At 53.1% G+C, this 27351-nt stretch overlaps 1 protein-coding gene across 1 annotated transcript; it reads left to right on the top strand.

Annotated features, from left to right (window-relative positions):
* The first annotated feature begins 463 nt into the window (after positions 1–463).
* On the top strand, positions 464–27351 carry CAMKK1 (calcium/calmodulin dependent protein kinase kinase 1). Its single transcript, XM_025987980.2, has 16 exons — positions 464–585; positions 7233–7634; positions 8575–8622; positions 9055–9108; positions 9589–9640; positions 9904–10037; positions 10492–10528; positions 11311–11332; positions 12517–12605; positions 15574–15773; positions 17582–17635; positions 18420–18493; positions 20220–20307; positions 20523–20651; positions 22959–23062; positions 25245–27351. The coding sequence occupies exons 2-16, from the start codon at positions 7275–7277 to the stop codon at positions 25315–25317; spliced, it is 1518 nt and encodes a 505-aa protein (XP_025843765.1). The 5' UTR covers positions 464–585; positions 7233–7274; the 3' UTR covers positions 25318–27351.

Genomic DNA, 27351 nt, shown 5'->3' with positions numbered 1-27351 from the left:
CGCTTCCCCTGCCCGCTGTCCGCAGCCACCCTCCATCACCCCCACCCCCACCCCCGCCGCCCACAGCAGAAGCTTCTTCTGTCCCACCCCAGTCACCGATCTCGGATCTCACTTCGCAGGGCTCCTAGTAGGCAGGGGGCATCTCGGCCCCACAAACCCTCGCCCCCGGGGCGCCCCCCCACCCGAGCCAGGCCGAGGTGGGGGGAGACAAAGGGTTTTAGAGGGTAAGCACTTGGACCCCCAGGCTCGCTGAAAAGCCCAGCCGCGGCTTGGAGGGACTTTGCGGGGAGCCCAGGCAGCCTTAACTGGGGCGTAGGGGGCGTGGCTAGGCCCAGCCCCGCCACAGGGGGCGGCCCCCAACCCCCGCGCCCCGCCGCGCCCCGCCCCTCCGGGAGGCGGGCAGAAGTCCCCGGCGCTGATTGGGCGGCGCCGCACGACGAGGCTGGCGGGCGGGGCCGCGGCGGGGGAGGGGCTTGTCTGCGGCCGCGGCGCCGGCGGTCTGAGCGCTGCGATCGCGACCCGGGCGAGGCTGCTGGGGCGGGGCGCGGACCGCGGGAGCCGCGGAGGCTGTGGCCTGGCGCCGAGGTAGGGGGCGGCGGGGCCGGGGCCGGGGCCGGGGCGGGAGCCGGAGGGGACGTAGGGAAGAGGGATGGTCGACGAGGCCGCGTCTAGCCAGGGCCACCGGGGCCGCATCGGTGCTCGGGGGGCCGCATCTATAGGAGCCTCCCGGAGCCTGCTTCTGTCTGCGCCGGCAGCCGGGACCGCTTCTACGCGGGCGCTCCGCCATCTGCGTCCCTCCACCGCTCCGGTCTGCGGGACCGCGTTAGTGTCCTGCCCACCACCCACCCCCGCCCCGGCTGTGGGTGGGAGGCCGTGTCTCTGCAGAGTGGGCCCGGACCTGTGCACCCACATGTGCATCGACGCGCAGTGCTCCTCCTACACGGCCGTGCGCCGAGGCTTCCTGAAAAACCTGGGAGAGGCGGCGGGGGGCGGGGTGTGTGAATGGGACAGATGTGGCGGTGGCTTTAGCTACGCAGCCCTCCCCTGGACGGGGCTGGGATGCAGGGGAGAGGTATTGGCTTCAGGGCCTGATAGGCACAGAATTGGCGGCTCCGAGGGCGCACATGTGCGCAGGACCTGTGTATGGTGGTGTTGGAGGTGGGTGTGCGCGTCACGTGGACACGGGAGTGTGCCCGGGTGTGAGGGGAGGGCATGACTGGATGCAATGATGTGTGAGGGCCGAGCACACGGACGCCGCTGGAGTGCGTCCCGGGCCTCAGGGTCGTGCCTGCCTGCGTACATCTGCCTCATGGGCCAGGGAGTCGGAGGATCACACACTTTGTGTCCTTGAGGATGCATGGGCCCCACACAGCCCTCGCTTCTTCGTTCAGCAAGTACAGATTGAGCACCTACTGTGTGTCAGACTGTGTCCTAGGCCCACAGACTCTGGGACCCTTGTATCCTCCTTGGCCTCTCCCCCTCAGTCCCCACATAAGGCAGGGGGATCATTTTAAACCTCCTCTGAGTCATTGCCCTGCTCAAAGCCATCCTCTGGCTTTTGAGACCTCCTGGTCTCAGTCCACAAACCCCTCCAAAGCCAAGCCCCGAGTCCCAGCCTGAAAATGGCTCTCTGTCATGCACAGTGAGAACTTCCATCCTCTTCCCCTCTGAAATCCTTACTCAGTGGTCATGAAAGAGCTTACATGCCACCTCCTGCAGAAAGCTTTCCCTTGGGCCAGGCACATTAAATGGCTGGGCCTTCTCATCCAGGTAAACTCTGCTTGCCTGGGTACCTCTCACATGCAGAACCCCACTCCAGGAACATTCGCCTCTTGTTCCCCCAGACAGTGTGAGCACTATCCCATCTCAGCCTTTGCAGTTGCTGGTTCCTCTGCCTGAAATGCCCTTCCCAGATGGGCACACTACTTGCCTCCTCACTTCTTTCGGATTCTACTCTACTCCTCACCTCTTTTCTTCTTCCCAGATGGGCACACTACTTGCCTCCTCACTTCTTTCGGATTCTACTCTACTCCTCACTTCTTTTCGGATCCTACAGGAAGGCCTTTCTGACCACACTATAAATAGTACCCCCCCAACCCCTCACTCTTGATTCCCTTTACACAGTTGTGTTTTTCTCCATAGCACAGACCACTTGACATATATCAACTGTTTGTTACAGCCTTTCTTGTTTGTTGCTTCTTGCCCTTACTAGAAATTAAACTGCGTGAAAGCAAGGACTTTGTCTTTGTGGTTCACTGCTTTATCTCCCCAGCACCTACCTAGCACAGTGCCTGGGCATATATGGCAGGTGCTTATTGAATATTTGTTCCATGAATGAGTGACTCTAGATTTGTCTCTCTCTGGTTGCTCCTTACCCTGTAAGGCCCAGTGCGAGGCTAGGTCTCCTCTTCTTCCGCCCTCCAGATTCCAAGTTCCTGGAAGGCTGGGTGTTAGAGAATTGTGACCATATTTGCATGTTAGAAATATTCCCTCTAGCAACTGGTGTGGAGGAGGGTGTGGGGTGGGGTCAGGGTATGAGCCTGGAGGTGGGGAGACTGCAGCAGAAGCAGGGGGAAAGAAAAGCTGAGGTCCAAATCCTGACTTTGCAAGGGGTTCAACTTAGTGACCTCACTCAGCAGCGGGGAGATCCAGGAGGGCTCCCAGAGGAGGAGATATCTGAGCTATCCGCCAGCAGCAAAAGAGAGGGAGGTGTGTCCCTGGCAGAAAGCACAGCTTGTGCAAAGGCCTGGCAGCAGAACCGAGTCTGCAGTTTGGGAGGCTGTGAGTGGTGTGGGGCAGCCAGAGCAGAGAGTGGGGCTAGGGAAGCAAGGATGGGCAAAAGGGAGAATGTGGGCTCCTGGGTTTCTCCTGGGTTTCTGGAGAATTGGAAGGATGACAGTACCCACCTCTGTGACAGGCAGAGGAGGAAGAGCAGGCTTGGGGGAAATGCTAAGTTGGATGGGTACCTTGTGAGTGTGAGTGGCCCCAGAACATGGTGGGGAGGATGCAGCTGGCTGGAAAGAATTGAGCTGGAAGTGCAGACCTGGTGTGGGAGGTGAGGAGGGGCCGAGCTAGAAGGTGATGCCCAGAGATCATCAGCCAAGATGTGCTGAGGGTTGCCATGTCAAATTGGGCACAGAGCCCACCTCAGTGTTTGGGGCCTCTCTGGGGACGATGGGAGGGGGCGTCCTCACAGTAGGCATCCTCGAGCATGACTTGGCACTAGATGCCTGGGCCTCCCTCAAGGAGAACTGAGTCATCCCGGGCGGAGGCAGGAGCTGCAGAGGGTACCTGTTGCCAGGGCTGTCCAGACGCTTGTCAGGAGCATAAACACAGCTCCTATGAGGCAGCCTGGCGATGTCAGGGCCAATTGCCATGTCTGGCCTGGGTGGTTAGACTGCCTCCTTGCAGCCTTCCCTTCTGGCCAGTTTTGGGTGACCGGGCCATGTCCTCTCTGCCTGGGTGGTAGCTGCTCAACCTGGCCCTGAGAGTCACAGCAACCTTCCAGAACCCAGAGTGAGGTCTGAGTGGTGCCTGAAGTCCCACTAGGGGATGCTTGAACACTTGGACAAGAGCAGGGTCTGCCTGCTTTCTCCTGCTCTAGGCCTCCTCTGAGTGGCCCAGGTGAATAGGGTACATCCTGAGGAGGCCAGGCCCACCAGACACCTGCGGGTCAGGGGCAGAGCCTGAGGCCCCTGGGGCCAGGGTCACGGCTCTCTTTCTTGGTGGCTTCTAGATATAGATACATCCTAGCCCCTTATCACTCAGGCACAAACCACTTCTCTATCCACAATCTCATCTACTTCCTTCTATAGTCCTGGGAGTTGGCAGGATGGCAGCCTCCTCCTGTTTGATTCACATATGGGGAAACTGAGGTTCCAGTAGTTGCAATGACTTTTCCAAGGCAACACGGCCCACGTCTGGGAGGACGGGATGAGGGTAGCTTTTCACAGTGAGAGAGGGCCTGGGTCTGGTCCTTCTTAGCTGCAGAGCTAGCTAGGTTGGTCCGTGGAAGGCTCTCCTTACCCATAGAGTCCGTGCCAGGCCATGGGCCTGAGTCCTAGTCTGTCCCTTGGCCCTTTCATTTGCCCATGTAGCCTAGTTTCCTACCTAGTCAGCTTCAACAAAGTCTCAACTGAGGCCTCAGCTTGTGGAGGGCCTTAAGAGACCCTCTGGGTGGCCCTGCCCAGGACACAGAGCCCAGCCGGGTGGATAGGTGACCACGTGGGAAGTTCAGACTTGACCTTCTGAGACCAGGTTTCCATGGTCCCCACGCAGACCCCACCCCCCCATTCTGGAGCACACATACACGAAGACCTAAAGGCACCCAGTACACATGAGCACATTTCTACACCTGTAGACCACACTGAGAGAGTCCTGCCTCTATGCAGATGTGCCGCTGTGTGTGGACTCCTCTGCCCCACATGCACAGACACACACCGTGACCCCAACCCACATCCCTGCTTGCACACATTCTCTCATGTGTGGACACATGCCCTCAGATGGGTAGCCTCCGGTGCTAGGCCCTGCCGCCTGGATGTGAGGCTGGAACTTGGGGCCTCCCCACTGCCTCCTGCGCAGACATGCTTAGTCACCTGAATTTGATCCAGGCAGGAGGGAGGGTGGAGGGCCTGACGTCAGCCATCATAGCCGCCTTATGCCTTATGCCGCCCGCACGTCCATCTGGGCCACAGTGTGTCCTAGGCGATTGCAACAACAGCAGCACAACTCACTTTCATGGGGCTTCCCCAGTGGCAGGCTTAGCCCTGAGCCAGTGTGGGCAGCATTCACACCTTTATGCCTCATGACTACCCAGTGAGATGCAACTGCTATTAGCCCCATTCCATAAATGAGGCAAACTGGGGCGCAGAGGGCCCACACCAGGAAGAGATGAAGCCTGGGCCCTTAACCAGGGAACAGGGCCTCTGGCTGGAACAGAAAGACTTCTGCCTCGACTTACTGTGTGAGCCTGACCCATCCCTGGCCCTGGCTGAGCCTGACTTTCCCATCTGAGAAAAGAGAAGAAAGGGAAGCCAAGGATGGTGACTTTATGGGATAACTATCTCAGGGAAATCATATGCAAATTGTATGGGCGGGGCCACCAGTGGCCTCTGCCTGTCTGGAGACTGCAGCCCAGAGAGCTGGAGCTCCTGACACTGATTTGTTCCCTACCATGGACTGGGGCCCCAGGCTTGTTGGGGTCCCCTTGTGAGGCTGCTTTCCCATGCCAATTGGGGACAGCACTATAATGATCACTATGGCAACCACTCATTCACACAACATGTATTGAGCTCCTACCATGTACGAGGTACTGCTGCAAACACCAATGATCTTGTCGAGGCAAGGCAAACAAGAGCCCTAATCTATGGATTTTATGTTCTAGGAGAAGGAAAGGAGGCTACGGGTGAGGGTGAAGGGTGGCAGTGTGGCCCATCTACAGGGAGCAGTGGGATGGGCTGGCAAGGCTTGGAAGGCTCCCTTCAGCCTTCGTGTCATCCTTCCTGCAAATGGCCTGGTTCCTAAAGCCTCCCTGATATTTCAACTGCATTCACTGTCCCTCCCTCATCTCTTCTAGGGAGGACTCCTTGATGCTACAGCTCTATTCACCTTCCTCATCTCCTTTAGAGAGGCCTTCTTGATGCTCTAGCCCTACTTGCCTCCCTTACCTCCTCCAGGGAGGTCTCCCTGATGTTCCAGTCCTACTCATTCTTTCACTTCCTCCAGGAAGACCTCCTTGAGGCTCTAGGCTCACCAAGTGCTCTCCCATCCCCGCCCCCTGCCATATTCCTCTAGGTCCAGCCTTCTTTCCTATTGCTAGTCTGGATTCCCTTCCCCCTTCCTTTCTGCATGTCAACATCAGCTCTACTACCTCTAGGTTTCCACTCATTCAACACACTGTGTGCCAAGCACAGGGGTTCTGGATGACAACCTTGCCCACTATCTATCTCCAAGCCTTGTGGTGGCCCTAGGGAATCTGAGAAGGCCCTGTATCTGTGGTATAGACAGAGAGACTGAGGCTCAGAGTCAGGAAAAGAGCCTGCCTTGGGCCCCACAGTAGGATGACAAGTAGGATTGGAGCCCAGCCCAGGATCCTCTGTGGCCAGTGGGCTTCAGTGAGCCCTACCTCCTGGATATGTGTCAAAGCAAGGTGATAGGGGAACAAGGGCTCTGTTCTTAAAGTCATTGTGTGGGTACAGAAGAAGTGAGCACCAGCCAGGAAGGGCAGAGGGTCAGGAGTCCACTCACTTCCTTTTCCTGAAATGACACTAAATCTGAGCCGGGAAGAAGGAATGGCATCAGGCTGGGTTGGGGCCAGTGCTCAGCCTGAGTGTCAGGGGTTCAGCCCAGGGTTGTGGCTGAAGGTGAGGGCTGGGGCTGGGGTTGGAGATTGGTGTGGGGTTCAAGCTAGTCTCAGTCCTTAGTCTGGGGCCTGGTTTGGGACTCAGAATGTCGTAGGGTCAGGATGGGTGTAAGGCCAGGCCATGGAGAACATCTCAGCCTAAGCAGCTATGACAAATATTTTGGACACACAAATAAACTGGAAGGAAAAAACAGGAAAAATAAGGAATGACCTTTTAGTTTAGTGGAGTTTCTCTTGACAGTCACCAAAGCAGCAGCCCCTCTGCTAATGGACCCTGTCCTAGGCTGCAGGCTTTGCTGAGGCAGGAAAGGGAGTAATGGGAGATGGCAAACTTGCTCTGTGATCTTGGAGAGGCCTTCGTGGAGGAGGTGAGTGACTGGTTGGTGTATCAGGGAGGTCTTTGTATGACCTGTCAGCTCAGCTTCCAGGCAGCAGCATTGGAATGCTCTGCAGTCAAGGGTGGGGCTGGTGAGTCACTGGACTGTCTGCTGGATGGGGCCTGAGCTGACCCTGGACTTTGTTTCTCCCAGTGCTGCTGGGCCTCCAGGATTCTGCCCATGTCTGTCCTGACTGTAGAACATCAGCTTCTCTCTGCTTCCCTGTGAAGCCAGGAAGGCAGACGTGACTATACCTATTTTACAGATGGGGATACTGAGGTCTGGAGGGCTGCTCTGCAGCAAAGCCAGATGAGTTTTTGGAATTCCTTTAGTTAGTAGGGATGCTGGCAACTCAGGCAGAGGGAACAGGTAGGGCAAAGCCATGAAGGTAGGGCAAAACCTTTAGGTTATGGCTGCAGTGGGAGAAGGGCCTAGAAATCTGACCTCCATACTCCAGGGCCAGGATTGAAGCCTTCTCTTTCCTCTCTTCTCAGGTTCTCAATAAGGCTGCACAGAGGAGCCCCCTAACTGTGGCAATGGAGGGGGGCCCAGCAGTCTGCTGCCAGGACCCCCGGGCAGACTTGGTGGAGCGAGTGGCAGCCATTGATGTGGCCCACCTAGAGGAGGCAGGTGGTGGCCCAGAGCCTGCCAGAAATGGTGTGGACCCTCTGCCAAGGACCAGAGCTGCCTCCGTGATCCCTGGTGGTGCTTCAAGAACCCCCCTAGTCCGGCCCAGCCTCTCAGCTAGGAAATTCTCCCTGCAAGAGCGGCCAGCAGGAAGCTGCCTGGAGGCCCAGGGTGGGCCTTATGCCACTGGGCCTGCCAGCCACATCTCCCCACGGGCCTGGCGGAGGCCCACCATTGAGTCCCACCATGTGGCCATCTCAGATGCAGAGGTTGGTGGGGCAGAGCGAGAGGGTCCTCATGAGCTCGTCAGTAGTCCTCAGTGGAGATGCTTTTCTGTTCCAGCCCTTGCCACACAGCTGCCTAGCCTTTGCTTTGCATACCCCCCAGAATTGAGGAACTTGCTCCCTCACAACATGGCTCTTCCCACCAGGGGTACTCCATCTGAGCCCAGCACTGCCTCCTGTGAGTCCCACCATTCCTACCCTTAGGCCAGACCTCAGAAAGAGGCCCCTCTCTTGTCCCCTAAGAAGTCCTCTTAGAGATTTGAGGATAGATAGTGTGCCTACCCTCCCCATAAGTCTAACCTAGCTTTAGCCCCCACTTCTAATCCTGCTTCTTAGAGTCTCCTCTGACTCAGAAGCTGCCAGTATGCTTCCAGCTTCTGTTCTTGCTTCTGTTCCTCTGGCTCACTGTCTCTGTCCTTGCCACTTAGATCTGAAAGTGAATCCTAGTACCAAGCAAGCAATCTCCCAATTGCAGAGGCTAAGGGCTTTTTATGCCTGAGCCAGGGCTCTGGTCTCCTGTCCCTAAAGCTCTCCTCATCTTTCTTGTCCATACAGCCAAGACCTTGCATTTAGCTGCTTCTAGAACTACTTGCTCACATGTTTCTCACAGATTTAGGTCTCCCAGACTACAGGATTCAGGCAAGAATCTGCATTTTTCCTTCACCACTTCCTGGGGTTCTTAACAGCCATGGCTCACCATTCATATTTGCAAACCACTATCAAAGGCCTTTAGCCATTTTTGGTGGCATGGACATCACCAGGTTTCCCCATCCAGACTTAAAAGGTTGATGAGATGTGGGGTCTGAGAGTCAGGGGTCCAGAGCCGAGATTGGACCCTGCACAGGCTCCTGAGGTGGGATCAATATTGCCTCTGGATCAAGCTTCACCTGATGCTCCTCCCTTTCTCCCCTCCCCCTGCCCCCAGGACTGTGTGCAGCTGAACCAGTACAAGCTACAGAGTGAGATTGGCAAGGTAGGACCAGGACGGGCAGTGCGGGCTTTTCTCATGAGGACTCGTGGAGGCGGCCTGTCAGGACCCTCTGCTTGGCTGTTCCTTCTCCACTGGGAATGTGAGGCAGAGCCAGAAAGGCCCCAGCCTAGAAGTGAAGAAAGTTTTGTCCTCTAGGAAATACCCAGGGAGGGGTGGGAAATGATTCCCCATTCCTGCTTCCTTAGTTTCTGATGGAAAGCAAAGAGGGACTGAGGGAGCATACAGCTGTGTTGAGGCAGGCAGAGGAAGGTACCAGGGCACAGGAGTTCTCTCCCTGTCTGCCAGAAATGTATGCCTGCTAGTGGCCAGCTTGGGGGGGGGATGGGCTCTGGGGGGAAGGGGCTCCCCATCCCCTGAGACAGTACTGGGGGAGGCTGCCCTGTCCAGGTGGGGCTGACCAGTGCCTATTTCCAGGGTGCCTACGGCGTGGTGAGGCTGGCCTACAACGAAAGTGAAGACAGGCACTATGTGAGTCTGGGGATGGGAGGGAGGTGTTGCCCCAGCCAGGCCCAAAAGCCTGGAGGTAGGCAGTGGCTGTGCTGGGAAGACAGGACAAGGCTACCTCTAGAGGGAGTGTGCTCCTGTCCCTAAGGGTATGTTTAGTTAAAGGAGTAAGCTTCTTGACCCTGAAAATATGCAAGCAGAGGCCAGACCCCTCTGAGAGAAGAGCTCCAGAAAGGCTTGTTGGGGTAATAGGGGTAAGGCCTTAGACATGGCCTTCCTAAACCAGCTTAACCAGCTTTCCTAAACCAGCTTAACCAGCTTTCCTAAACCAGCTTAACTTAGACATGGCCTTCCTAAACCAGCTTAACCACGCACCTGGGCCATACCTTCAGTTCTGGTGGCAGTCACCCAGTGTTCCTTTCTGGACCTTCATCCATATGTAACCAGCCTTTTCTAGCTCCTGGTGCCTGCACACAAGTGACATTTCTGCCCCTCCCTCCTCAGGCAATGAAAGTTCTTTCCAAAAAGAAGTTACTGAAGCAATATGGCTTTCCACGTATGTATCTGTTGGGTCCTGTGCTTGGGAGCTCCTTGCCTGGGGGCAGAGGAAGAGGGGACCTTGGCCCCTAGCTAGTTTTTGTTAGGACTGGGGGTAGAGGTGGGGACACCATGAGCAGAGACCTGGTGGTGGGAATGTGCTTGGTGGGTTGGGGCCAAGACCATGGTCTTACTACAGGATTCTTGCTTGAGGCTGGCTGTAGGGCCATGGTGAGGCTAGGCCTCCTGCAGCAGGGGCCTAACTCACCTTCGTGGTCACAGGTCGCCCTCCCCCCAGAGGGTCCCAAGCCACCTCAGGAGGATCAGCCAAGCAGCTACTGCCTCTTGAGCGCGTGTACCAGGAGATTGCCATTCTGAAGAAGCTGGACCATGTGAATGTGGTCAAGTTGATTGAGGTAGGAAACAATGAGTGGGTGGGAACTTGGCCCAAGTCCTGTGCTCGGAGACACTCGGTACAGAACTATGGTTCCCACTGGAGGAGTGCATGAAGCTAGGGCCTCCAAAGATAGCGCTAGACCTAGGGTAGGGGCCATAAGGAGGCTTCAGGGGTCAGTCTAGGCTGGTCTGGGATGTTCTCAAGGTCTCAGTGAGGGTTAGGGGCTGCCTAGAATCAAGAAATGAGCCCCTCATCATGGCAGGAGGGGAAAAGAGCTGGATGTCACTTGGTGGGCCAGGGTTGAGGGTCAGTGGTTTTTGAGGCCTCATCTGTCCGGTGCCTGCACAGTTTCTGCTCCATTGTCTGGGGTCACTGCATATTGGGAGTCCTGGGGCTAGTGGATACAAGGAAGTCTGGGACCCCCAACCCATGCCTCCCCAACCCCTACTCCCATATCTGTTCCCTTTGACTAGGTTTTGGATGACCCAGCTGAGGACAATCTCTATTTGGGTAAGTGACCTAGCTCATTCCCAAAGCAGCTTACCTAAGGTCAATCTAAGGGCTCCCCAGGGATACACATGATCTTCAGATGGGCTGTGTGAACATGTTCTCAAGCCCTGGATGCCCCTGCCCATTCCTGCCAATTCCGGCTTAGAATATCCAGTTAGATTCAATAAATATTCCCAAGCCCCCACTCCATTAATCAGAGAGACAGTGGATCAGGTACATGTAGGAAGCAGGCTATGTGATGTGGGTTCCCAGACCCTGTCTGATAGTTCTGTGCCTCAGTTTCCTCACCTGTAAAACGGGGATTATATATGTACCTCATAGGGCTGATATGATAAATGAGTCATTGTATACAAGATTGTTGTTAATGTAGTTACTGTTTTAGTTCATGGTGCCTAATTCATGGCTGGGTTTAGAGGCCCTGAAATGGGGCAGAAAAACCACTGGCTTAGGAATTAAGGCCAAGGCTTTAGTCTTTACTCCCTGTCCTACTTGCCTGTCTGCTATGACCTTTAGGAAAATTCCTGCCTCATCTCCAAGGCTCCCACCTCCTTCCCAGCAAAGGAACCCATGCTGAATCAGATGAGGCAGATCCATATAGGTAGAACCAACCACTCTTACCCATTCACTTCCTCTGAGACCTTGGGACCCCTGTCCCATCCCTCCCTCAGGTATGCTTGGATGCCTGACCCTCTCCTGCCTTCCAGAACAGGGAGGGACCTTGGCGTCACTTGCTTTGCCAGCCTGGCTGTACCTTACTTACTTTTTCTTTTCTTTTCTTTCAGTGTTTGACCTCCTGAGAAAGGGGTGAGTTCCCCTTCCCAATCAGGCAGGCCAAGTCTAATCCAGGCCTTCTTTTCCCTTGCTGTGTCCCTAGTCCCAGGGTTAGTTGCTCTAGGAGAAAGCAGAGGCCAAAGCCCTGTGGGGAGCTCTGGTCTGGGGGAAAACGAGAGACCAAGAGGAAAATTCTTTGAAGTCTGGTGGGTGTCAGTGAGGCTGGGACATTCAGGAAGTCCTTTGAAAGGGGGTGGGTTTTGAGCCAGGCCTTGAAGAACTGGAAAGATTATGAGGAAAGAGAGGTAGAAGAAAGGAGGATCTCAAGCAAATTTGTGGAGATGGGGCTAACTCTTACGTGGGTTCAAATCACAGAGTTCTTGCAGCTTTATAAGTTTGTGTGTTGGGTGGGTAGGACTCTATTCGCTGCCATTTACAAGAGGGGAAGCTGAGGTTCAGAGTGGGTAAGTGGTTTATCTAATGTCTAATTAGGTTCTAATTCATGTCTGCCGTATTTGGCCCTCCCAGGATTATTGCAAAACACAGACATGGGGTAATGGGCACAGGCCTGGGTGGACCAGAGACCCTAACTGTTGAGACCTTGAATACAGGCTGTAGCCGGTAATTTGTCTCTCTGCAGGGAGTGGGGGTGCTAAGAGTAGCATCCCTTTAAGATTCAGAGGCTTTCAAATGTTTTTGACCTTCATTTAACTTAAGAAATACCGGTTTTACGTTACCATCCATACCTGTAACTGAAACCAAAGTTGTACAAAACAGTACATATCTTCATTAAATATGATGTACTCTGATAAATTCTAGTTCATTTTTTTAAAAAAGCATTAGCCAACCAGTAAATTGATTTCATGACTCTCTATTAGGTCTAAACCTACAGTTTGAAAAACACTGCTCTAAATGCCACCTTTGCAATTAAGTACTTAGAAGAAGGAATACCAGGCCAATCAGAAATTAAGATCAAGCTAATTTGAAATTATAATGATTGTAAAGGGATATTTGAGTCTGTGTGTGTTTTGTTTCATTATATAAACACTCATTATATGAGTGTTTCATTATATGAGCTAATGACGGGTTCTGGGGAGCAGTTGGAGGGCTCTTGGGAAGTCCTGAGGGGCCTAAATGGCCCAGCCCCTATCCCCTTCACCAGTCTGCTTTATTCCTTCTGATTGAGCTGAACACTGCTCCTCCCCCCCTTCCTGTAGGCCGGTCATGGAGGTGCCCAGTGAGAAACCCTTCCCCGAGGAGCAAGCTCGTCTCTACCTGCGGGACATCATCCTGGGCCTTGAGTACTGTGAGTGAGGGGCTGCTTGCCCCCTGGACCAGGGGACGGGGGAGCGGGGGGGGGGGGGGGGGGGGGGCGGGGGGGGCACACCAGAAGGGATGGAGCCCAGGCTAAGATCGCTCTTAGCAGTTCCTGTCTGTCAGCACCATCTACCAATCATTTTCGTTCTGTCATGGGTACTGTGGGTGAGGGAGGGTGTATTTACTGTGAGAGCCCTAAGGTGATAAAAGCTCAGGAAGAAGGATGTTAGGTTAACCTCTATCACTCATTCATTTGCTTCACTCACTTCATTCATATATAAGTACCTACTGAGTGACAGCTGCAGTCAAGGAGGTGACAAAGACCCAGATGTGAATTCAGAGATCTCACAGCCTAGTAGGAGGAATAGGAACCCAAGCAGGCAGAAATAGAGCAGTGCCTACTAAGGTTGGGGAGGCACAGGGCTGTCAGAGCACTGAGGGGAGGCCTCCTGGAGGAGGCTACTTGTGACCAGGGTCCTAAAGGATAAATAGGAGTTCACTGGCCAGGCTTGAGGGATGGATGGGAGAAAATATGCCAAGCAGAGAGAACTGCATAGCAGCGGCACAGAGGAAACTGGGCATGTCCCATTTGAGAATGGGGAGAAGTAAAATCCAGTTGAAGCATGAGGCAGAGGGTAGTGAAACACCATTCTGGAAAGCTCTATTCAAGCTACACCATGAGGGCTGGTGGTACCTACACGAGGACTTTCCTGATTTTATCCCATCAGCATTGTAAACCACTGAGGGATTTGAGAAGGGAGGGCATGATAGGATTTACATCTTAGCTCTTTCTGACAGCTGTGTGGTGGCTGAATAAAGGGCAAGAGGTGGCCAGCTGGTTAGGATGGAGGCTTTTTTTTTTCTACAACCCAAGTGACAGATGGTAAGGTCTGGATTAGGGTAGTGGCAGTGGGGAAGAGATATGAAGGAGGTGAGTGGGGGCAGCACTGGATGACTGACTTGTCATGGGGAGGGGATGGCCCTCAGGCACCTGGGTTTCTGGCCTGATTTGGGGAACAGGAATGATGCCCATCTCTCTAGCTTGGTTTATCAGGAACATATTCTCTCCCTGGGTGAACAGAGTGAGGACCTAGCTGAGTTGACAGGAACCAGGATTGTCTTTATCTCATTTGAGCCACTTCAGGGCCCTCCAATTAATACTCTCTTTGCATATTATTGGTAAACTGAGGCACACAGAGAAGAGGGCTTTGCAGAAAGTCCCTATCAAGGGTCTAGACTTATGGGAAAGGGGCATTTACCCTGGGTGTGACAAGTGGCACCCACAATCCTGTACCAGGTTGGCTTCCACCCCTTCCTGTCCTGGGCCCTTCTCTTCAGCTAAGAGTCTGTTGTCTACTATCCTCTGTTCTCTACTCACCCCAAAATAAGCTAACCCCATCTTGCTTTTGGGTAAAGCCTTATCAAGACCCAGCTAATCATGGTGAAGGGCTTCCCAGAGCCCATTAGTCAGAACCAGGGGCTGAACAGGCAGATGAATGGAAGTACCAGGCACTGAAGAGCTTCCTTGTGAGTCTGGCTGTCAAAAGGGAGGAGGGCCAAGGCTGCCTGGGGAAGGCTCTGTGGTCAGAGAGCCCAGGCCTGATTCTTATAGGTGGGGCAAGCACAGCAATGCAGGTATGAGAAGCAGTCAGATCTGGAATGTGTCTCAGAAGTTGAGCCCATAGGACTTGCTGATGAACAGAATGTGGGTTCTGAAAGAGAGAGGAGTTGAGGATGATCCTGAGGTTTTTGGCCTGATAATGTGCCATTAACCAAATAAGGAAAGACCAGAGGAGGAGCAGGAGTCTTCTGTTCTGTTTGGTGGTGGTGGTGGTGGGTTATGTTGGTGGTGGGTTATATTCAGAAATCAAGTTCTGAATTAGACGCGTTACTAAGAAATATTGAGATGTCTACTGGATAGCCACATGGATAAAGAACCCAAGTTCAGGGGAGAGGCAAGGGCTTGAGATAAGAATTTGGGACCGCTTTCCATGGTCAAATACACAGTGCCTTGAGCCTCTGCACTCTAATGGGTATGTGTCAAATCTCTTGTGTACCCCAGGCACATAGGAGGCAGTCACTATAGGACCACTGGTTTGGTTGTTATTGTTGTGTGACACTCACTATTCATTCCCTCTGCCCCTAGCCTTCCTGTCCTCTGCCTCTCCTCTCCTACCCTTTCCATCTTCCCTCCTCTCCAGCTTCGTGGGATCTGCTGGTCCAGGGGAAAGTATATGCTGAGTGGGGAACCCCTAAGTGGGTAGCTGTAGGGTAGAGTCAGTGCCTTCTCTTAGCTGGGACATCTCTGGCCATCTCAGCCTGAGATGCCCATCTTTTCCTGACAGTCCTAGACTCGGGAAGTAAGGTAAGCCCTCAGCCTACTGGAGAAGGCTGATCCTTACGACAGCCATGTCATCCCAGCAGTCCCAAGGCCTGGAATGCCCTTTCTTGCTGAAACTTCTTTAGCTGAGAGTCCCTAAGCCTAAGGCAGTATTCTGCAGGATACCTCACTGTTCCACCCTAAGTCCAAGTAGAAGAACATCTCTGACCAGGCTGGGTGGGAGAAGAGACTGGGGAAACCTTTTGACAGGCTTTGAAACTGCAGATAACATGAGAGAGGGCCAGAGATGGTCTGTGGAGAGCCTCCCTTCCCGATTTCCTCTGATGGCCCCCCTCAGCAACAGAGAGCACTGCATTTGGAGTCCAAAGACTCCTAAGAGTCTAGTCCTGGCTTTGCTTCTAACAGCCTGGGCTGGGCTTGGTGTCTGCTGCATAGTGGAGCAGAGGGCCCTAAAGTCCTCTTTCAAGGTCCTCCTGAGATGAGTGTGTATGTGGGCTGGGATGGCCCATTCCTTCTTACCTAGAGTTTGAGCTGGCCAGGTGAGGGTGGGATGGGGGGGGGGGGTGCTCCCAGCAGTTGTCCCCCAGACCAGCACTCATGCTGCCTCTCTCTGTAGTGCATTACCAGAAGATCATCCACCGAGATATCAAGCCGTCTAACCTGCTCCTGGGAGACGATGGGCACGTGAAGATTGCCGACTTTGGCGTTAGCAACCAGTTTGAGGGGAACGATGCTCAGCTGTCCAGTACAGCCGGGACTCCAGCATTCATGGCACCTGAAGCCATTTCTGATTCCGGCCAGAGCTTCAGTGGGAAGGTGGCTTCTAGGACCTAGGCTGAGTTGGGTCTTGGGTAGAGGGGAGGGATAACTTGCAGTGGGGCCTCATTTCCAACTTGAGGGTGTCAGGGTCCTTGGGTCTCAGGAGTGAACACTGAACACAGTCCTCTCCTTCCTGTTTGCCTCTTCCTGGAGTCCTGAAAAACTCCCCAACTTTGACCCCCTCTCATTTTCCAGCAGAATGGCCCCTGGCCTCCCCTGCAAATATCTTCTGCCAGCTGCTCTGTGCTAAGTCCTGAGCTAGCCCCGCTCCCTGTCCTTCTGGAGATGGTGAAAAGAGCAGGAGAGCTCATGTTTAGGAAGAAGTTGGAGGTTCCCCTGAGACTTTTGGAGATAGCAGGGTTCAAACTAGGCCTTGACGAATGGGGAGGATTTGAGTATGAGGTGGAGTCCAGGAAAGGTGCAAGAGCACTGAGGGGCACAGGGAAGGGGGCACGATGGGTCTTGGGCAGAGTTTAGAAGGCCTGAGGGTTTGTGGCTCCTCCTAACTGACAGATGTGGCGAGCAAAGCTTTCTGAGCAGACGGCTGCAAGGCAGTGTGTTCCCCTGAGCACACATGCCTTCTCTCACCTGGGGAGTCCTGGCTACCCCACTGTGCCCCTGCCAAGGAACCAATGGTCAAGAGGCATTCGGACATGTGTGTGGATGTGGAGCTCAAGAGAGGGGTCAGGGATGTAGAGATTTTGGTTAAGAACTTCTAATTTTGGTATAATTCCAAATTTGCCCAGAATTGCAAGGATAATACAAAAAAACTCCCTTGTATCTTTTTACACAGATTCACCAATTATTGACATTTTGTCCCGTTTACCCTTATCACTAAATATTTTAGCAGATATTTTCTAAGAACAAGGACATTCTCTTACATAACCTCAGTATGATTATCAAAGTTAGAAAATCTATCATTGATACAAGACTATTATCTCATCGACCTTATTCACATTTTATCAGTTGTGTGGATACTGTTGTTCTTTAATGCCCCCCCCCCTTTTTTTTGGCCCAAGACCTGATCCAGGGGTTAGAGTATTCAATGGTCACATCTCTCTGGGGTCCTTTAATCTGGAAGATTTCCTCAGTCTTTCTTTGTTTATTCTGACCTTGACATTTTTGAAGAGAACAGTTTGGTTACTTTGTAGAATGATGTCAGTTTACATTTGTCTGGTGTTCCCTGGTTGGATTCAGATGAGGTGTCTATGGCAGGAATATGTTAGGTGGACATTTGAGAATCATTCACATATGAGAGGAAGTGGAAACCAGGAGAAGAGAGGGGTTGCAGAAGGAGAAAATGTAGAGAGGGCACATGTTAGAACCCAGGACATGGGGGAGCTCTGAGAAGCTGTGGAGCTGACTGAGGGCCAGGGCCTCGGTATGGGCAGGAGCTATTTCTAGTGTCAGAAAGCAGGTGGATGGTGGCTTCTCCAGTGGATTATCAGGAAAAGGGATGACGAACTGGTTTAGTGAGTCTAAGTTTAATACATACCATGGTTTCTGCACCGTGGGTACGGCAAATGTGACCCTGTAGGGGAAGGTAGTTTTGCACCTGTTGAGTTAAATCTGGTTTGGGTCTGTTCCGAGGGGACTTAGAATCCCTGAGAGGTAGGGGTCCTGTTCTGGTTGACCCTGTCTCTAGTGCTCAGCACAGGGTCAGGTATAGAACAAGTACCTGGGAGTATTTGTTGAGTGAATACATGACTGAGGAAGGAGTTTCCCAGTGTACCCTCTCCCATAGCCCACGTGAGCAAAGGGTGTTGGTTCTTTTTAGGGGACTGATATTACCTGTCTTTTCCTAGGCCTTGGATGTATGGGCCACCGGGGTCACGTTATACTGCTTTGTCTATGGAAAGGTGAGTGTTGGGTGGGCTGGCAAACTGGGCAGGCCTACACCCTTGGCACCACAGGCAGGGCCTCACTGTACCAAGATGAATGACAGCTGCAGGCCCTGCCTTCATGTCCTAAAGTAAAGTGACTTTTGAAAGGGCCCACCTGGCTCAGAGAAGACTGAGGGTAAAAGAGGCTTTTTTCTGTTTCTCCTGAGCCTTGGGAGGAGATTCATGTGAAGAAGTTCCAGGACAGCAGACATCCCAGTGGGAGGTGTAGACGGTGGTGTTGCCCTCTCTTCACCAGAGCACGCCCTGTCCTTCTGGCCCTTGATGCCATTCATTCTTTCATTCCTTCACACATTGACTGACTCATTCATTCATTCATTCTACAAATTGTCCTTGAGTTTTGCTCTGGGTAAGCCTGGGCCTTGAGAACACTCAACACTTGGCCGAAATCCATGTCCCCAGGAGGAACCACTCTAGTGATGGCACTGAGAGGCAGGAGGGAATCTCAGTGAACATGGTTTGTAGACTCTAAGTCCTGGGAACGGAGGCCTTTCTGCAGGTGGCTGGAAGGCCAGTGGGTATACTGAGCCTCATTTGTTCCCTCAGTGATTCATTTGTTCCCTCAGTGTTTGTTGAGCACCTACTATGTGCCAGGCCCTAAACAAGTTTGACAAGGTATCTCCCATCTATCAAGGAGCCCAGAGCTGCCCCTACTTCTGACTGCACCAAGAAATGGGATCAGTCCCCCAGGGCAAGTTGAGGCTCTGGGCCTGCATCCTTTGTCTGCTTCTCCACCCAACAGTGCCCATTCATCGATGATTACATCCTGGCCCTGCATAGGAAGATCAAGAATGAGGCCGTGGTGTTTCCTGAGGAGTGAGTTGCCCATCGAGGGGGCTCCTGCCCACCCCCAGGGAGGCGTGTCTGACTTGTAGCAGAGCATTTGCCCTTTGAAGGCCCCACCCCAGCCTGCAGATCTGGAGGTGGGGGTGCTGTTTCCTGGGAGAGGCACCTGAGCAGATGAAGGGGTGGGACTGTAGAGCAAGGTCTCAGAGATACCTGATTTGATTCCATTGTACAAATGGAACTCTGAGGCCAGGAGTTGGGCAGGAATGACCCCAGGTCACACATTCACACTGCTCCTTCTCTAAAGGCTTCTGTGGGGTTAATGGCATCAACTTTACACGGACTAGGGAACCATGTAGGGTACCCTACACCCACATGGGGTAGGAGGACTTCAGGATACCAGTGTGCTTCCCCATATCATAGATGGAAAAGTGGAGGCTCCAGAGGAGAGTTATCAGAGGATCTGGGATTTGAAGCCACTCCATCCTCCCTGTCCCTTCACTTATGACTGAGATCTCTGAGCTCAGAGGACTATTTGGAGAGGTGTCCTTGCTCATCTGTGGTTCTTCTGATTATGATATTGGCGATCATGGCTCCTTACTTTTCAGGGCCTTTCTGCCATCTGATCAAAGTGCCTGGGCAGGTCAAAAACCATCCTGGGTGTTGTCCTCGATGGCTCTTACTGCCTTGTGCCCACTCCCCATCTGGTCCCCAAGCCCTGTTGACTCTACCTCGTATAGATCTCTTGACTCCATTGCCACCTGTGCCTCTAAGTGGTTCTGTCCTCAGCCTTGTCTTTGGTCTCCCTGCTGCCACCCTCCTTCCAGTGTGGTCACCACAATCAGGCCAGGGTGACCCTGATAAAGCAGAACATATCTCACCATATCTCTCGCTAAAAGTTTTTCCATGGCTTCCCAAAGCCCCCATGAAGAGGCCCTTTCCTGGCTCTGCCATTCGAGGACCTCTGGAATTTGCCACCTCATCCCACACAGCACTAGCCAACTAGATTCCATCCCTTTCCTATAATTGCCTCTCTCTGTACCTTTCCTCCTGCTGAACCTCATGCCAGAGGTCTCTTCCTCCCAGCCCAGGAGTTTTAAAAGGGATTAAGTACGACAGCAGAGGGATCCAAGGTCAACAGTCCCAAGAGTGAGTTCCTTCTCTGCAGGCTTAGACGGATGGGCTTCCCAAAAATGTTGGTAGCAGAGAAGCCTGGAGTTTGGGCAGAAACAGTCGGGGTAATGTGGGGTTGAGAGTCCTGCTCCTCCTTCCCCTGGTCTCATCCCTGCCCTCACTCTTCTGAATAGCAATGTGTCAACCCACTAACCTCTCTGGGCCTCAGTTTCCTCCTCTGTCAAATGAGAATCTTTCTCTCCCAGGCAGAGAAGAGGATAAGATGGCGAGTAGGGTAAAGGCCCCTAGTGTCCCATAAAATGACTCTTCTCACAGTGTCCTCACCATCTCTGCCCCCCAGGGGGTGTCTAGTACCCCCTAGAACTGCATTTGTGTTTGTGGTGACTGCCTCCTGAGGGAGATGGCTTTACTTCTTATTCGGGGAAAAAAGGATAATCCATCTACTTGTTCTGAAACTCTACCCTTCTGCCTTGGTACTTGGGGTATCCCTCTTGCTCCTGAAGAAATGAGGGTTGGATGTGTCTCTGCCCTGACCTGTACTATTCAGGGAATCCTAGAGCAGGTGGGATGGAGGTGGGCAGAAAAGAATCTTCACTAACTATCTCATCTTCCCCCCTTGTAGGCCAGAGGTCAGTGAGGAGCTCAAGGACCTAATCCTGAAGATGCTAGACAAAAATCCTGAAACAAGGATTGGGGTGCCAGACATCAAGGTTGGGGAACCAGAGGTCTTGGGCTGGGCTGGTCTTGGACACAGCAAAGAGGCCTCAGTTTCTCCTAGAGAGCCCTACACCAAAATATATTGGGTTTAGATTTGGGGTTTGTGGGCTGTGGATCCCCTCCAGGTGATTGCTGGTAGAATGCCCATGGTCTTTTGCTGACAGGGTGTCTGTCTGTCTGACCTCTCTCTGCCCTCCTAACTCCACAGGTGCACCCCTGGGTGACCAAGGGTGGGGAGGAGCCCCTTCCCTCGGAGGAGGAGCACTGCAGTGTGGTGGAGGTGACGGAAGAGGAGGTGAAGAATTCAATCAAGCTCATCCCCAGCTGGACTACAGTGGTAAGTGGGTGAGGGGGAGAAGGCTCCCTTGTCCTAGGAGGGCCTGAGGAACGCATTGCCCCTGCCCGAGACATGCTCTACTGGGCCCTGATAGGAGACAGAGGGCCATCTGGTTGGCTGGCCCTGATGCTGATCTGCCAAAGTCCTACTGGAGGGCAGTGGGGTTTGAAAGAGATCATGTTATTCAGCCTCGTGCTAGGGAGACCCAGAGGCTTGGTGAGGAGAGTGAATGATTTAAAGCAATATACTGCCCTCACCAAGTGTCAGCATTCACCACACTGCAAAAAGCATTTTCTTCCCTCCATCCTTCCTTCCATCCCTCCTCTTCTCTGCCCTCCTCCTCTCTGCCCTCCTCCCTCCTTCCTTCCCTCCCTGTTTCTAGGCACAGTACTAAATGCCGAGGACATGACAGTGAGAAAGCCTAAAATGGGGGCTTCTGAATTAGAGAGGTCATCTGAGCCCCTGGATCTCATTCATGTGCTTCCTCCACTCTCACAGTTTAGTCTTTCTCATCTGCCATGTTAACTGTTGGAAGTTACTCATGTAGCACCTAATGGCCACTTGGGGCTTGGGGGGAACACTGAGAACCATGGCCTGTCCTGCACTGAGGTCTATCACAGCAAGTCGGGGTCATCACAGGGCAAAGAGAGAGCTGGTACCTGTGCCCTGCGTGACATGAGCTCTGTGCATGTCAGCCCTCCCTACCGGGTCCAGGCCCAGCTAGAGCCAGGTGGCCAAAGTCCTGCTCATTCCTATGATGTGTGGAGCTCCAGGGCTCTAGAAGGCCCCTGGAGCCAGGCAGCTTCTGTAGGGTCTCTACTGCTACTTCCTTGGTCTTGGCCACCCTTGTCTCTCTCCTTCACCACTGAGATAGCCTCCCAAGTTGTCCCCTGCTTCCACCCTGACCCCCACTGCAGGTGCTGCTCAGTTCAGTGGGCAAGGGGTCCTGGTGACTCATCAGGTCACTTTCCAGCTGAGACCCTACTCACTTAGGCCTCCTTGTCACTCAGAGTAAGAGCCACAGCCTTGACTACCCGGGAGGACCTAGCACAGACTGCCTACCTCCCACCTCCATCTCCCCACTAACCTTACCTCTCTCCTCCCCTCCCTCCGTTTGCTCAGCTCTAACCATATGCCACATGAGCTGCCACTCCAGAAGCTTCTTTGCTGGGGGGTGCCCCTGCCCAGATACCTGCAGGGCCCACTTCTTCACTCCTTTTGGGCCCTTTCTCCAAGGTCACTTCAGTGAGAAGTGAGCCTTCCCTGGCCCCTTATCTAAAATTCCCACCTCTACTTTGTCATACTGTATCCTTCTGCCCTGTTTTATTTTTTTTCTCTTTAGCTCTCACCACTAACTAGCATATGTTTTACCGATTTGTCTTCTTTACTGCATGTCCCCCCAACTAGAACCTAAGCTCCATGAAGGCAAGAATTTTTGCCTCAGCGTGGCTGGCACCTGTGCCTTGAATAATAGTGTCTGGCAAAGGGTAGGAGGTCCATAAATAGTTATTGGTTGAATGAATGAACAAACAAATGACTAAAAGGACAACTAGGGCAGCCCGGGTGGCTCAGCAGTTTCGCGCCGCCTTCAGCCCAGGGCCCAATCCTGGAGACCTGGGATCAAGTCCCACACTGGGCTCCCTGCATGGAGCCTGCTTCTCCCTTTGCCTACGTCTCTGCCTGTGTGTGTGTGTGTGTGTGTGTGTGTGTGTGTGTGTGTCTCATGAATAAATATTTTATAAATCAATCAATCAATCAATCAATGGACAACTGAACGCACCCCCACAGTAGGCATGTGTGTGTAGGCAGGGGCCTAGAAGTGTTCTTGCTGCAGGAGAAGGGAGATAGTTAGAGAACCAGGGTGCAGCGGCCTCTCTCTGTCCAGGCATCTCCCCTGGGCCACCATGCTGCTTCCTCTCTGCTCCTCCTGCCACAGCCTCTGTTCTGCTCCATCCTTCCCACCTTAGCTCTAAGGCATTCCCTGATTACACTCCCCATATCCTCAGGGTAAAGTCCCTGCTCTTAGTTTGTCATTCCAGGCCCTTTATAGTCTGCTCCTGGCCTTGGGGCACCCCCAGGCACCATTGTGCCAAGCACCTCACCATTCCTAGAATTCACCCTTAACCTTCATCCCTTGTGCTCTTGCCATTTCCTCCACCCAGAATATTCTTCCTTTCTCTGTTGGCTGGAAGGGAGCCTCAGCAGAGCCCACCCAGGAGATGTACCCTTATGGAGTCAGTGTGGAGGCTGCCAGTGTGTCTGGGAGCCTGAGGTCTTGTGTTCCTCACTCTGATCTGTCCTCTCCAGATCCTGGTTAAGTCCATGCTGAGAAAGCGTTCCTTTGGGAATCCATTTGAACCCCAAGCTCGGAAGGAAGAGCGATCTATGTCTGCTCCAGGAAACTTACTGTCGTAAGTACTGGTGGGCTGAGGCCTGTAGGGTGCTCCCTGGGGTGGGGTGAGGGCTGTGTGTATCCCTGCGACTCTCACTGTCACTGGGCTGTACAGGCTGAGCCTGGGGCCCAGGGACACAGCCAGATCTCAGGGGAGGGCCCCGTTTGTACCTCTGTTCTCAGGGCACCACAGGTAGGTCGAGGTGTGTAGGCATCATGTCTGCTCCTTGTAGAAAGTTGCCTGTCTGTGGAAGGAGGGGCACTTCTGCTGACTCTTCCTGGCCTGGGGGAGTGTTAGCTTTCCTGAGTAATCCATGCTACCTCCAGCTGTGGCTGAGGCATATGCTCAGTTATCACTTTGTACATGCTTGTCCAGTGAGTAAGTATGGACAGGCTGGCTGATAGGGCCAGGGAAAAGGAACTCCCATTGGCCAAAAGCTCCCTACTGCGAACCACGCATGTGCATTCACCACCTCCTAGGAGAGGCCAGAAGAGCAGCTCCCCAAACCTCTGTCAGCTTCGTCCTCAGCTTTTCCACTTGCTCCCTTTAAAATAAAAGTCAGTTTGGGTTGCCAACAAGGCCTGTTGGAGTTTGTGCACAGACCTGCAAAGGGAAAATCGTGAGGGAGTCCTGGACCAGAAGGTAGTCCTTGGACAGTGGTTGCCTTCCTCTGGCCTGTGAAGGAAGGGTTCAACAGAGGGGAGACAGTGTGCACCCCGCACCCTGCCCCCATCCTCTGCCCCTCCCACCTGCTGTGTGGAGAAGGCTTGCTCCCTAGAGAGGTGAGTGCCAGTTTTTCAGGTACCTGAGTCTCCTTCTGGGGAAGGAGTAACATGACATGTGCTGTGCGGTGGGGGGCAGACCTTGGTTTCGTGAGAGGCCACCCTTTTGTAAGTGGGCTCTTCAGAAGTGTCAGGTCCCATCATCATGGACAGGCTGGTGTCTGCTCCAGCCAGAGGTTGTTTGCACTCAGGAGGTTCATATACTAACTGCTTGCCCTCCACCTGACAAACCTCCTGGCCACTGGAGGTTGAGGGGTGGGTCTTTGGAGAGGTCTTGACAGTATTGAACTTATGTTCAGTGAGGTGGCCAGCGTGAGGAGAAGGAGTTCCCTGGGCTTCTCTCAGTCTGCAGGCCCTGATGCTGGAATTGGGTTTAGTGTAGGCGACCACATCCTTAGCATGCAAACAGAGCCACTTCCGAGAGTGAAAGAGGAAGCTGTTACTATGGCAGGACAATAGGCATTACGCAGGACGGTGATGATGGACAAACCTGGATGGAGGGTTACTCTCTCAGTGCCTGTGAGTCAGCGCTCCCTAGTGCTGGGACAGGGCACTTGCAGGCTGAAGACACCTAGTCTATGTCTGGCACAGAACTGGGTCCTAAGAATATGGCTGAACAAGGCAATCATTAATCATTGTCCTTTTATGGACATGTTAATGGGGAGAAAGGCTAGTCTGCTCATCTAGACTGTGAGAGGATTGGGCTTAATCCTTTTCAGGTATAAAATTCTATAATTCTGTGTCCTAAGTTTAGTTTTGAAAAGCAGGTTTTACTTCATCATAGAGTCCTAACATTTGTCCTTGATAGATTGTTTTTTATGCTTTGGGATAATTGGCGAAGCCCTACAGTAGAGTTAAATGGGATTAATTTTTTTTTACATCAAAATATATTCACTGGCTATTTTAAAAAGAAAAATCTTAGGGGAATAATCAAATATAAGAATCTATTAAATATGTGACTGAATTCCAAGACTGATAGGTAGACTCTGCCCTGTGAACAAGGCAAAGAAAATACAAAACCAAAGCCCCTCTATCCAGAACGACAGGGGCTGAGCTAGACCAACAGGGAAGGCCTGTGACCTGGCTGCTACTCAAGGATGCAGGGGACTCAGTGGGGTCAGCTGGTGAGCAGCTCTGGAAGCCAGACTGGGAAGGCTGGACTTCATCTCTAGGCAACAGTGAACCACAGAGGGTTGTGGGCCAAGACTAGGGATAGGGAGACCAGCAAGGGGCACACTGCAGGGGGCAGGGCTGAGGGAAGCTTTGAGACATGGTGAGGGGCGGGGGGAGGGGCATAAGGGGCAGAGGGCAGTGGTTGAGGAATTGTGGAAAGGAATGGCTATGTGTGTGAAAGAGTGTCTTCCTGAGTCCTTGTTCTGACCCCTGAGGTCCCTCTGCCCCTGGTGTCCCCTGAACAGGAAAGACAGGTGTGGTGAAGGGGGCAAGAGCCTGGAGCTCCCCGGCGTCCAAGAAGATGAGGCTGCATCCTGAGCCCCTGCATGCGCCCAGGGCCGCCGACAGCACGCTCATCCCACGCCTCCAAAGGCCCACTGCCCTCATGCCGACAGCCGCCCCTGCGGCAGGGGGCTGAGGACTGTGGCCCCTCTCCCGGCCCTCCTCCTTCTGTCCTGCTGCATGACCTCAGCGCACAAGTCCAGAGACAGGATTGGAATGTTCATCATCTGGGGTTTGGGGGGGCAGGGCTCCCGTGAGGCCTTCCTCCTTACCCTGGCTCCCCCTGGTGGGACCCATCCTGTGGGAAAGAGAGGTGCCCATTGTACCTTAGAAACCCTACCCGGCTGGTTGGCAAGGCAGGAGGTAGGAAACCAAGCTCGCAGGTGGAGGCCTGGTTTACCACCACGGCAGATACCTCCCACTGGGGGCCAGGCCGGCCTGGTTCAGTTGCCTCATGCACATGGAGGGCTGTACCGTGCCCACCTCACGGGGGGTCCTGCCAGAGCTCTTGTCTACTAAGAATGCTGTTATGGAGGCTCGGAGCCCTCAGGGGGTATTTGTGGGCCTCACTGAGGCAGGGGCCAGCATTAGAGAAGTCAAGATTCCTTTTTTGTTGTCGTTTACTTTTAACATTGTGGCAGGGGCAGGGTGGTGGTGGTATTAAAGGCCTGCTTGGGAACGTCTAAAAAGCTCTCCTACAGCTTTAGGTGGTTCCCAGCACACTAATCATTATTTGGCAGCCAGATGAGGTAGACTAAGTCTCCTTAATTGTTTCACACTCAGCACCATCTGGAGAATGGGTTAAATGAAAGCTCTGGGCAAAGGCCTGAGCCGGGAACACCCACCTTCTTTGCCCACTTTACTCCTTCCCCGCGTGGCTCCCCTGTAGAAGAGACACCAGGGGCTGGCCAACCAAGGGCCCTAGACTCACAGGGCTGTGGCCCAGTAGATGCTGAAGTAACTGGAATCCAATCTCTGATCCTACACTGGCCTGCCCATCTGGCCCCAGGAGCCATCCTCGCATTCCTACAATGAAGGACAAACTGCCCAGGTTGGAGGCAGCACTGGAAGTGGAACCCTGGTGGGGTGTGCATGCTGGCAAGTGGCCACAGAGAGGTGCACCTCCTGCCACTGCCTCACCCCAAGACAGCTGACGTTTGGCCTGCTCGGAGCTGGTGTGCTGGAGCATGTGTGTGGACCTGGCCATGTTGGGGCAGACTTCATCTTCTCCCTGGGATCCATGCCTGGCTGGCTTGGCATTTACTGACCAAATGCTCAAGAGATTGAATCCCAAAGGAAAATAAAACAGGCCTCAGATACCTCCCCTGAAAACATGGGCCAAAAAAGGGATTTCAGTTGCCTTTATGGGGTTCCTACTGCAGGAAGGCTGGTGCTGAAAAGGAAAGGGAGGCTGGGCTGTAGGAGCATCTGTGTCCTGCTCATCCTTGTGCCTGTGGGTATATGTCGCACCTCCACGCACATGCATATGCGTGTCCATCTGCTGCACACAGCACACCTGCATGTCTTGCACTGGCACATGCATCTGTAATATAGTTTCTATGTGTCTTTAAGTCTATGAACAGAATGTGGCCCATTATCAATGGGCCCACCTTTCTCCCTGGCTCCTTTACACTGAGGCATTGTAACCTAATTAAAAATAATAATTAAAAATAATTAATTATGTAAATAAAAAATAACTCGGTACTGTTTTTAAGAACACTTTTTTAGAGTTCACAGGAAGCTAATCACAGATCCACAAGTTTCCTTGAGCATCTCTACACTGGGGCCTGGAGGGTGGGAGTTACAAGGGGCTACATCAATTGGGCCTGCCCTTGCAGACTTCAAAGGTGGGCCTTGGCTTCATTGCCCATGTCAGAGTCTGGATGGGGTGCTCACCCCATCACTGAGGGTCTTGGTTGGCATTATTGGTTTTTGTATTTTTTTTGGCATTATTGTTCTTGAATGTAGCACAAGTGATGAACAAACTCCGTAAGAGTGTTTTAAAAATTAACTTCCCAGGAAGTGAGTTTAAAAAACAATAAAAGCCCTTTCTTGAGTTAAAAACAAAAA

The sequence above is a fragment of the Vulpes vulpes genome, chromosome 2 (assembly GCF_048418805.1).
Source record: "Vulpes vulpes isolate BD-2025 chromosome 2, VulVul3, whole genome shotgun sequence".
Classification (NCBI taxonomy): domain Eukaryota; kingdom Metazoa; phylum Chordata; class Mammalia; order Carnivora; family Canidae; genus Vulpes; species Vulpes vulpes.
This window is presented reverse-complemented; position numbering and strand designations above follow the sequence as displayed.

What these genes read in the sequence shown, in the direction of transcription:
- CAMKK1 (XM_025987980.2), top strand. Translation starts at nt 7,275, where the DNA reads ATGGAGGGGGGCCCAGCAGTCTGCTGCCAGGACCCCCGGGCAGACTTG. An exon ending in TACAGAGTGAGATTGGCAAG is followed by an intron (nt 8,623 to 9,054) that starts GTAGGACCAGGA and finishes GCCTATTTCCAG; the next exon opens with GGTGCCTACGGCGTGGTGAG. An exon ending in GCTCCAGGAAACTTACTGTC is followed by an intron (nt 23,063 to 25,244) that starts GTAAGTACTGGT and finishes TCCCCTGAACAG; the next exon opens with GAAAGACAGGTGTGGTGAAG.